General features: G+C 39.7%; 1 protein-coding gene across 3 annotated transcripts; it reads left to right on the top strand.

Annotated features, from left to right (window-relative positions):
- The first annotated feature begins 3,157 nt into the window (after nt 1-3,157).
- On the top strand, nt 3,158-8,891 carry LOC116728816 (protein Ycf2). 3 transcript variants are annotated; one of them, XM_032577134.1, is made up of 2 exons: nt 3,158-3,342; nt 5,330-8,891. In XM_032577134.1, exon 2 carries the CDS (start codon nt 5,359-5,361, stop codon nt 7,357-7,359), a length of 2,001 nt encoding a protein of 666 aa, XP_032433025.1. In that variant the 5' UTR covers nt 3,158-3,342; nt 5,330-5,358; the 3' UTR covers nt 7,360-8,891. The 3 variants fall into 3 exon arrangements, with proteins under 3 accessions (XP_032433025.1, XP_032433023.1, XP_032433024.1); XM_032577132.1 differs by having other exon boundaries at nt 3,158-3,427; XM_032577133.1 differs by lacking the exon at nt 3,158-3,342 and adding an exon at nt 3,823-4,607.
- The last annotated feature ends 3,148 nt before the right edge of the window (nt 8,892-12,039 follow it).

Below are 12,039 nucleotides of genomic sequence, written 5' to 3'. Positions count from 1 at the left end.
GTTGCTTAAGAAACCAGGCTTCATATGATTGACATGTTTGTCAAATATAAATTTAACCATGGAACACCGGTGATAACTCAGAATCCCTGTTTATGATTACCTGAACACACAGCGGAATATAAGCCCATCCATAAACACGGAGGCTCTCAGCCAGAAGCGAAACGCCCAGATGCAGCGAGAAATAAACTCTTTGAGGGCTGACAGCTGAATCTCGTTGCACACAAGGCCGAAGCAAGGGGTTTGACATTGACAAATGAAATGTATGGAAATGAGTTTGGCTTTAATGTTGTGACTAAGCTTGTTTCTACATTATGCACAAAGATGCCAGTAATGACAGCCCAGTGTCTTACTTTATCTGCGGGAAAGCCAAATGACAGGAATAAATGTACTTTTTGTGGCCTTGAGCCATGATGCACAAAAATGTACCATTATGGCAGACCTTGGGAACGACTAGCTGATGGGGGAAGTGGAATGCGCTTTTTATTTTGTGATAAATGGAGCAGAAACGGGGCCTTAAAAACACAGGTAAAAACCATGTGTGGGTAATAAAAGTCTCCCTGTGTGACCAGTAATTGTTTACTCCAGGAAACCTTCTGATTCTTGCTTTGATGTTTCAGGCAGAATGTGAGAGATTTAAACCCTTTCAGTGTTCTTATGCCAGCTGTGAACTGCTTCTCCACAGCTAATGCTGCAGTTTCTTTTTGTTTTTTTTCCCCCAATGCCTTGGTACTGACAACGATCGAGTCACAGCCAAAGTGCACAAAGCTACACTTTTAGAGAAGCTTTCAGCTAACGGCACAGTGTAGACGTCCAAAATGTCACACTTAGAAGATGCATAAATCACAATGACATTTTAAGTCATAAGTGAATGTATTATGAATTAAGATCCTGTAAAATATCCTTGACCTTTCTTCTGTGTTCCTTTGTCTTTGTGATGCTGCTTCACAAGTATTCCTTAACAAACCTGTGAAGTCTTCACAGAACAGTTGGATAACGGGGAAAAATTTCACTCAGGTGGATTTGATTAAATAGATGAAGGCAGTTGTTTAAAGTGGATTTTACTTAGGAGTGTCAGAGTAAAATATACTGAATACAAATGCATTACTTTTCACATTTTCATCAATAAGAAAACATAAATCATGTATATATTTCAGTTCTTCAAAGTGTACACTTCCCTCCCAAAGTGAATGTTTGATTAATTAAGTAAATGGAAACAAGATGATGCTAACATTTAGCAACTAGATCCATTACAACTTTAGCTAAGTAACACACTTCTTTTTATTAGTAATAAATAAATTAATTACTGCAAGCTTTTCGGGTGTTGGAATCCTTTCCAATTAAATTTGTGGCTCTAGTTGTGTGTAGTCATAAACGATGGTAAATCTGGATTACCTGAAGTAAAGTCCATTTGTCCCTTCTGGACAGACAGATTAATCTCAAACAACACCGCACATTGTATGAAACATTTTTTGAACTTTCCTTTTGTTCAAAAGAACGTTGGATGTAACTTACCAGTCAGTTTTTAAAATCTTTGGGTATCCGCTAGAAAGTCGAAAATAAAAGCAGATTTAATTTTTCACCGTCACACTGACTCATATCACACACCAAATCAATCCTATTAGAATAATAGAACCATTCTGGATGTTCCGGGCACAAATCCAAATAAAACCTGCATAGCAAAGATTATAATGAGTAATTAGTAATGAGGCTAAATAAGCTTTGAAGCTAACAAAAACCGATATTTGGTATGGGTTTAAACAGCCAGTTCAAAATGCAAAACAACAGGAAAAATAGAACAATAATTTAATAAAATAATGTTTCAATAATAATTTGCTAAATTAGAAATCTGTAACAGTATGTGTAGCTGATTCTTAATGTGGGCTGCACAACGTTGTAGTTGGTATTTAAATTATGTCCTGGGTCCAAGAGGATAATGTCAGTTTTTATTCTCATTCCAGTGCAAAATTGGATGTCAATAATTATTCACAAGTTATTGAGAAACCTGTGAATCAGTTTCTCAATAACTCTCTCAACTTATTGAGAAAGTAGAGATAGTTGTTAAAAGCTGAAACTTATAGCAAATAATAAGTTTCAGCAAACTTATAATTTGCTGAAAGAATTTTTTTCAGCAATTTTTTATTTATTTTTGTTTTGCTGAAAATGGCCATTGTCTAAGTGGAGCCTTAATCTTGGACTATGTTAAAGTTATTTGAATGATATAATTATTCACACGTTATTGAGAAACTTGTGAATAATTATTGACAAAGAAAAGACCCTTAGTGGTATTGCAGCCATCAAGCCACAGTTGACTTTTTGCACTTTTAATCTTTTGGGGATCTGCTCTGTTTATGTGTCAAAATACAAACTTCAATTCTAAACCTCAACTTATAAATGTATCAGGGTTGTGGATGATTTTAAGGCTAACTGCAATAACGGATTTTTTTTATACCCATGTCCTGACTGATACATTTGTACAGAGAGGTACCTCTCTGAAAATTATGATCGCAGCTAAATAAAACGCAAATGAGCAACAGCACCTACAGGACTAACCCTGCCTGGCAAGTGGAGGAACTAATACTATTCTGAATAGCACATATTCTAGCATAATCCTCATATAAACCTAACAAATGAAGTGCTTACACAGTCAGGGCGGTGATGCAGCCAGAGATGGCCACCACAGACTAACAACCAGGCTGCAAGAGAAATGAGTCCGCACCACTTTAGTGTCGGAAGCGTCAGATTGCAAGTTGTTGGCGAATCTCGCCACCAAATGACCCTAAATTATAAAAAAAAACACACAGGTTGCGCCGGTGTGTGTGTTTTTTTTTATCTTTCCCCGTCTCCTGGAACTTAATCAAGCCGGGGCAAAGGCAGGAGGACGCAGCCCGCTAATCTCCGAGGGTGCGAGGAGGAAAAACAGCCCCGCAGCAGCTTCATCGCTACAATTTCTCCTTTTCATTCAGGAAAGTACTATTTCATTCATGCCATTTCCGTTCATTCATCAGCTCGGGCCAGCCTAGACTCACACTGCTATCTCCCCACCAACATTCTTATCAATGGGAGTGACGTCAGCAGCGCCTGCAGCTGGGGGTTGAGGGGGGAGGGAGGGAAGCGTCACGTGGTCCAGCGAGGGGTATATACGATAAAGTTGCGCTGACCGTGGTGCTGAAAACATTCATCCAATTGTACACCAGCGCCAGTGCCGCTGCGATATAAACACACCTTCAAAGCTAAACAAAGAATCCTTGACTGAGATTTTTATTTTTTTTATTTTTTATTTTTTTTGTCTTGATGTTGGTCACAGGCTGAATAGAGAAGGAGGGGAAAGTGACATTCTCTCAGGTGATCCACTATTTATGATAATAATCTTGGCTTTTCCAGTGCTTTGTGAGTTTCACCGCTTCCCCACCCCCCAGTGGGACTCCAGGTAAGTGAAGCGAAGTGTCATCTTTTATCTAAGGCAAGGCGATCTGACCGAAAAGATCACAACTGGGGTTTTTTCTTCTTTTCTCAAAAATAATAATAAAAAAAATGTTAAAAAAGTTTAAAAAAAATACAGATTTGTAAAATGAGAAACGAGGTACATTTCACGCATGTGAAATCGTTCAAAATGTAACATAAATTTGGTAGAATTGTTGTTGTTTTTTTTTGCTGAAAATTGCCATTGTCTAAGTGGAATCTTAATCTTGGACTATGTTAAAGTTATCTTAATTGTGTAAATTAACTTTATTATTATTTAAAAAAGAGGTAGCTTTAAAATTATGAAAAAACAGTACGTTTTTAGGAAAGCGACTATTTTAATAATGTTGGTTTCTAAAACTAATCATTGTTTCCACAATGAAAACAAGATAGAAAAAAATTATGCATATTTTTGTTTCGAGGAGACAATTAATGATTTAACCCTCTATTGTGCGAGTGTAAATTGTTTTCAGTGAACATTTCTCCGCAGCAGCTCTTCAGACCTTTTTTTGGCGTTGAAATTTCGCGAATATCACACGTGAACTAAACAGCAATGTTTGCATTTTCATTATAAACAGGCGTTTAAAAATCTAACTTTCAAGAGTTCTTAATTTCCAAATTAATCAATTTGAACCAAGCATGTAAAGAGCAGCTGCTTTATTCAACTTTCATTGTTTCGTTTCGCCTCTTTTTCGTTGAATAAAAAACGGAAACGAATTGAAATGCGGGCAATGTTGCCCCCAAATGTTTGCGCTGGTCTGCATTCCGCCGCCGCGGCTGCCGCCACTGGAGGAAGATACTCGCATCATAAAAAGGACAAAAGCCACGTATCCTCCCTGGCCGCTCCTCTTTTTTTTCGTCGCTCGCGGGAAAACGGAATCTTAAATTTTTTTTATTTACATCCCGCTTGTTTACAAATTGTGCCGACCACTCAGAGACCGCAGGATTAAACACCGCCAAGCGTCGCTCCAAGCTTTTACGCATGACTTGCCAGTGCTTGCCATCTTTAAAGCCAGCGTCGTGCCAAATCTCCTTGACGCACGGAAATGAACCAAAGTCACGACTAAAACAGAGTTTTGGTTTTGCACTTTAATTTTAAAGAAAGGGATGCTTGTCCGAATCTGGGTTGAGCTAGCTTGGAGCAAAAGGTGAGGCTTTTTTTTTTTTTTTTTTTTAATTGATTATATTTAAAAACAAGTAATCTCGTTTATTTACGTGCAAATAATGACCAGTGTGAGATAAATCTCGTACTGCATTATGCGATTGAGCAAGAGTTATTCCAAGTCTCTTAATCTGCACCGTGTGAAAAATAATAATCTGGTTCAGGCGGCGATTTGGCAAGCGCAAAAAAAAAAAAAAAAAAGAAAAAAAGAAAAAAAAAAAGGCCACGCTCCTCATGTGATGATTTACGAGGCGAATCGAACAAATAAAAGGCCGATGAAGCTTCACCTTCACGTTTTCCATCGAGTCTCCTTTTAACTGCATGCTGGAAAATGCAGCTACATTTTCTTTTAGAAACTATAGTTTTTCCGTGTAAAACGCACCGGTTCTATGGATGGTCGAACCGCTTTTCTCCCTGAAATGTCTTTATAATAATAATAATAATAATAATAATAATAATAATAATAATAATAATAATAATAATAAAAAACAGATTTAAAAATATCTTTTGCATGATATAAACGTAAAATATCAGGTAGCAAAGTCTCCAAAGACATTAAATGGTACTTAACACATTATAATTGAGAATAGTAAAGTGATTCCTATTGATCAGATGACCTTTCTATCCACTGAAATCCCTGCATCTAACAGAGACCTACTCATGTGTTTTCTCTCCTTCTTTCTCTGCCTCGTCTTCCCTCTTCTTCAGGTGCTTAATCTCCCTCCTGCCAGTCCTGCATGGTCATGACCTGTCATAACGCCCCTTCCACAGCTCGTCTCATCCTATTGGTCCTGCTCATTGTCACTCCACAGCTAGCCAGCTCCGCCCCGGCATGGGGCGAGCAAGGGGAGGGAGGGGTGCAGGGGCGCACACGGACAGACCACAAAGAGGACTCGTTGGGCCCCCTCCTCTCGCCGCCCCAGCCCCAGATTTTCCCTGGCACAGATGACGCGTTGCCAGACCGGGTTCATGGTCCAGGTCAAGATAGCCAATTAGATAAAGTGAGTGACCCTGAGCAGGTGCTTGCTGTTCTTTTGGAGTCCCTGGACCACCCAGGGGATGGCGAAATCCTCGCCAGCAGAAACAGAGACTGGGAAGGGGAGGATCAGAGTCAAAAGCCGCCCTCCGCTGAAGACGTGCAGGGTGGTGAGATAAGAGGAGCAGCACAGACAGAGGGGGAGAGGGGGAAGGAAGAGGACAATGAAAATCAAGAGGCTGATAAGGCAATTGAAAAGGTAATTTTAGGCCATTTGGCAGCTGATCAGGGGGATGAAATCCAGGAAAAGGAGAAAGAGGACGAGGAGGCTAAAACTACAAGATCAGGGGAGGATCAAAATGCAACTGAGGAAGAAAGGAACGACAAAGAAGATGAGCAAGAGGAGGGAAATAATTTAGAACAACTCATAGAAAAAGTCAAATCTGCATCCACATCAGAGGCAGAAGATCCCTCGTTGGAGCGCAAAATCCGAGGCTACTTCCAGAACATCGACTTGGGTCTGCAAGACAATGAGATCCTGCCTCCCCTGAAGGGCTACAAGGCGTACAACACTCAGCTCGCACAAGCCGGGAAGAAGCAGCACTGGCAGGACAACATGTCGCGCAACAGACCCGTCAAGGGGGGGAACTTCATGGACGACTTCAATGACGGCGGCGAGGAGCTGGAGGAGGAGGTCGAGGAGGAGGAGAGCCTCTCCCACATGCAAGAGGAGGTGAGGGCACGCGCAGAGAAGCAGGAGGTTCTCCGGCAGCAGGAGGAGGCGGAGAGAGCCAGGGAGGAAGAGCAGAGGCTGGCGGACATCGCCTCCGACATGCTGCTGCAGTACATGGGCAGGAAGCAGCAGTCCTTCATGAAGCCGCGGCAGAAGAGCAGCAACACTGCCGAGGACAAGAGGTCAGAGGAGGTCCTCCCAGACGAGGACGACCTGGACCAGCAGATGATCGATAGGCTGATTGAGATCAGCAGCAAGCTCCACCTGCCCGCCGACGACGTAATCGAGATCATAAGTGACGTGGAGGAGAAAAAGAAGAAAAGGAAAGAATTGCAGCAGCAGCCGATCAACAGCAATCCAATCATTCCTCGCTTCAGGCCTCTGGTGCCTCCTCCTCTTGCCTCTCCACCCATTTACCACTACACAGCCTCAAAAAATCCCAAGAAAGCTCCTTACAAGCACAATAAATCCAACAAGAAATGGCACAAGGACAAAGTCAAGTCATACAAGCAGGACTATTGGTATAAGCCTCAGAAGCAGCTTGACTACTGGTATAAACCCCAGAAACAGTTTTTAGCCTTCCCCTCCTATCCCTACTACCAAAAGCCATATCGAGCCTACTACCCAGTTTACTTCCCATATCCTAAAGAACAGTACTATGGCAAGTCCTCCCCCTCCAGAGATCAGCCCTTCGGCCCCCAGGAACTTGATCTCCAGCCCCCGAGGCGCAGGCACAGGGGTGGGGGTAAGAACCGGGCCGGACAGGGCTGGAGGCAGCAGCCGCCCCCCCGTCTGCCTCTCACACCTTATATCTCTAACTATATCCTTCCTCACCCACGGACCTACCAACCTCTGCCCCCTCCTAAACCGGTGGTCGCGCCCAGGAGGGGCAGACGACCACAGTACTACTACCCACAGGTCACTCCTGGAGATGATTATGAGGAAGACGGGCTGGTGCCTCAGCTGGACAGTGAGGAAGAGCTGGAGAACTTTATTGAGAGGATCTACATGAAGCGCAGAATGTATTGAGGGACTCTTTTGGACACTGTCAGATCAGAGGGACCAAAGGAGGGCTAGATCTGAAGAAAATTAGCTGAGAGGAAAGTTATAACCGAGGTGAAATGAAAGGACTCAGAGGAGATACGTTTTGAGCCTGTGGTCATTTTAAAAAGTTGGGAAATGAATAAAAGTTAGATTTCTTTTGTTCTTCACTGTAACTTTATTATGTTTTCAGTCAGGGAGAGAATGAAGAAGTTCCTCTTTGAACTCCCTGTAATCATGTTCAGCCTCTTGATGGGTTTACATTTTAAACCAGAACATACCGCAGTGTATGTCTGCCTCCATTCAGGTCAATCTCTGATGCTCTCTTGTATATTTCAGAGAATTATAGAGCAAGCAAACACACACACACACACACCCACCCACACACACACATCCGCACGCACACATGCAAACACACAGAGGCATGCATACATATGCACCTATGACACATTGACATGCACACCTTAAAAAAATATGTTTACAACCTCACTTTGTATCTTTTGTTGTATATTTATGTCACATTAAAAAGGAAAAGCAGCTCTACACCTTCTTGGCGATACAAAAAACGAAACTGGAACTGTTTTTGTTTTTTTCTGTTGCTGTATTTGATGTGTTTAGATTTCTTTCTTATGCCAGATTGGATTAACTTTAAACAGCTTTAAACACTTTTCAGTTCAAAATTTGATATTCAGATTATTTGCCTTACCAGTGCCGTGGTTCTATAAGGGAAATATCACATTGCATATGACTTTTATCACAAGTGATCCTGATGTAGAAACCCTGTGGACTCCTAAAGCACAAACTTAAACAGTAAACACTTCCAACGTGGTGGACCAGGGGTTTTTAACTATTTTGGGATCCAGTTTTCTTTGGGTCAGCACACATCTGATATTTATCTATGCCTTAAATTTTTGTTATCATCTGAAGCCCTTTTACTTCTTGTGTACTTTTTTGTTCCTTCACCATCTCTGGATTTCCTTATTTTTTGAAAAAAAAAAAAAAAAAAAAGAGAGATACTTGAAATCACACTATGTGTTTTGCAGCCTTTTTATTGCAGATGTTTCCACCAAGAGGCTACAAGCATTTTGTTGATTTTTCATGAGATATTCATTGAAAAGCTTCAGTCCAGGGAGTCAGGGAATGTGCGCAAGCTGTTAAATGCACGTCTTTCTACTTGCATCTTAAAAAATGAACAAAAAAAAAAACAAAAAAAAGAGGAAAAAAATAAAACAGTATGGAGAATACAAAAATGATTGTTTTCTCTGAGTAAACTGTGAACCTAAAAAAAAAAAAAAAAAAAAAAACTCAAAGGAAAGATGGCCACTGTATATGCACAGTGGAGCCATCTGTCTTGTAAAAGGAGAGTGTTGTTGTTGATGTCACCTTTAGCATTGTAAGATGTACAGTGTGAAATAAATATGCCCGTGCAATGTGTAAATAACAGCATGATGATTACTAGTTTTGCTATATGATAAAAAAATAAAAGCAATTATTTTATTAAAGTTCAGTTTTTTAATGCCTTTTTGGAGAGTGCTGTATTGTATACATTCAGCAGCAAAAAAGAAAACAAAACCCAAGCGGGACAAAAAAAAAAGACGATGACAGTCAGCCGCAGCTTAGTGACAGCACAACTCATATATGTCACAACTGCATCAGGATGGAGACAAAGCAGAATCCTTTAGAGGGGTTTTGATATATTCGCAAATAATCAAGACCAAGAAAGCAGAATGAATGGGAATGAAAAGAAGAGGGAAAAAAAAAAATAAAGTATGGAAAAATTCAGAAGGAGGTGGGGTGGGCGAAGGGGGAAATGGTAACTGCAGTGATTGATGAGTCACATGATTGGTGGATGAGTCATCCATCTGTACACTTTACTGCGCAGGACCACACACACACACGCAGATGCACTAACACATACACACGTGTGGACTAACGCGCACACACACATACACGCATTCTCTTTGAGCTGTATAGTAATTTAGCTGCTGGCATTCAAGATAAAGATTGAGTCATGTTCGCCTCAGCTTGAAGCCTGCCAGTCGGCCGGTGGAAAAAGGTGTTTGGCAGATGGGTTTTGCCATATCTTGTTTTCACACCTCCCCCTCACTCACATCACACACACAATATGTCCTCCCGGTGTAATTTCCTTGAAGTGCTCTTGGTTTGCTGCTTGATTGGCATCCAGACAAACTTTATGGATGCTGTCAGCGGAACAAACACTAACTGTGATTAGCAGCCTGTCAATATGGTGCACATCAGATGTTAGCCCCCCAGCTCACTCCGCATTTGGTTCGAAGATCGCCTCTCCCTAAATTCATCTGGGTTTGGTCGCACTATTCCAGAATGACCTCAGACTCGCAGCTTTGGTAAATAGATTATATTTCATGTCAGTGACTAACTCTAACTCTGTGTTTTATATGTTTACACATACAGCTAGTACAAAGTTGTATGGGGTTGTTAGTAGAATTTGATTTGGGTCCCTTCTTCTTGTTAGAAACATCAACGCCACTAACAGCATTTCAATGCAGACTATTTGTGAACAAACCAAGCTCAAACACAAAGAAAATATTAAACTAGGTGCATCAAAAGGTGACTATGTTAACAAAGTAATTGAACAATAAGGCTTATTCTTTGCAATGTGTTGTGCAATAAACACATTGTAACACATTGGCAAAACAGGATCTGGTTTGCCAATTAATGCAAACAATTATGGCATTATAAATTATGAAAATTACTAACAAAACTTCTAATTTAGATAAAAATGACCAAGTTGGAGTACCACCTGATCATCAGGAAAATAATAGCCAAACAGTTCAGTCTCAGGTATTATGTATAAATATATACTTGATAAAGCTTAGCTATTAAAGTAACAGTAGATAAAGGCAGAAGTCCATCACTGGCATCTTTTGGAAAGCAAGACACCGCACATAGAATAAACACAAACAACTTATCTCCAATATGTAAGTTTATAAACAAAAACTAATTCAACCTTAGAAATATTTCACTAAGCTAGTATAACACTAAACTTACTATTAAGTAAAAGATGAAAGAATGATGAAAACTAATAAACTACCAAAAGGTACAACAGTAAAAATGAGAATAGCACCAAAGAGGCAATGATAAAGAAACCAGGTTTATTAGTTTTCAACCCATCCAAATTTATTTGTATAGGACACAGCAACACTAAATTATGCAAAGAATAAAATATAAAATTGCCCATAGAATAATATATGGTAATATCACAGTCCAGTATGAATATATATGCTCAAGGTTAAAGCTTAAAGCCAAATGACCTCTGAACTAATTTAGATTAGTTTATGTCTTGATTTATAGAATATAACTCTGTATGAAATGAGCATGATTACCTGGGGGCCCTCCGGCCTCTTGAGGGCGCCACTAAGCCTTTAGGCCTATAGTTGTAGTCATAACTCCATCAAACTGTGCACAGAACTGCACTTTGACTAAATCACTGTCGCACTGCGAAAACACAAACAAGATGGAGTGTCGAGTAGCAATCTATTTCCTTCTGCTCTCAGCAAGAAAACATCTGCTTGTTGATACATAGCCGACATCTGTCTGCAGCAGGAGAGAGACAGCTACTCTTAATATGCTTCCTTTTGATTTAATGCTCTGATATCATTTTGCTGGCTTCAAATATTTACACCAGCTGTTCTGGATGTGCAAACATGTTACAAGTTCCGACCACAGAAACTGGGTTGTTTTAGTTTGTGCTTTGTTGATTGATTTACTTTTATTAGAAAATTACTCATCTGACGACAAGTATTGACAAACTCCGTATGGATTGGTTGTTCCATTGTTGAAATATCCGAACCACAAAGGATGAATTTTATATTTTAATACTCAGATGCTGAAAGGTTTTAAAAAACTCACCTTACATAAAGTTTTGCTTAAACCAGAATTATATTAGAAAACTAATGGGAGTTAAGTGGAAAAACAAAAAAACAAAGCGTAGCCTGGTTTGTGTCCACCAGTCTGGTTGTAACTTAAGGTTCCTTTTAAGTCTTAGTGAGAAACAAAAACACCAATTTCTTTGACAATGAAAGAGGATAGATTAAATTTAATGATAATAACTCAGCAGTCTTGTTATTGGAAAACATTTAGACCAGGAGTCTGCAACCTCTACACTACAAAGAAAATTGTTTTGAAATCTTGTTAACAAATGGTACATGATTGTTTGACAAAAAACTATATATTTTTTTCAATAGATATGAATTGTAAAAAAATTTTTTTTTTTTAAAAACATCATTTTATTTTTAGGTTCCAAAATAAAGAAAAAAACATATATATTTTGCAAAAAGAGGGTGGATATATCGTCTTCTATGCCATAGAATCTATGGAATATTGATATCTGTGGAAAATGATGCAAAAAGAAGAAAAAAAAAGGTTTTCAACCTAATGACGAACAAAGCAGACCTATGATTGTTGAGACTTTAAAATTAGAACTGTCCTACAAATAGCAAACCCTACCAATCAAGGAGGAAAACACCAGCCCAGATTCACACAACTGTCAGCTTTGAGCGGCTTAAGAAACTCAGTTTTTATCATCGCTGTCTCAGCAGAAGAGAAGACGCGTCTTGCAAATGTGTTGCCTTTTTCTCATTGGATCGACACTGATTTCCCTTCCCTTTTGCAAAACAGCTGACAAGT

This window comes from Xiphophorus hellerii, chromosome 11 (assembly GCF_003331165.1).
Source record: "Xiphophorus hellerii strain 12219 chromosome 11, Xiphophorus_hellerii-4.1, whole genome shotgun sequence".
NCBI classification, from domain to species: Eukaryota; Metazoa; Chordata; class Actinopteri; order Cyprinodontiformes; family Poeciliidae; genus Xiphophorus; species Xiphophorus hellerii.
Note: the sequence above shows the minus strand (reverse complement) of the source record. Positions and strands in the feature narration are given on the sequence as shown.

Bases quoted from the DNA above. Each gene is read 5' to 3' on its own strand.
- LOC116728816 (XM_032577134.1), top strand. From the start codon at position 5,359: ATGGTCATGACCTGTCATAACGCCCCTTCCACAGCTCGTCTCATCCTA.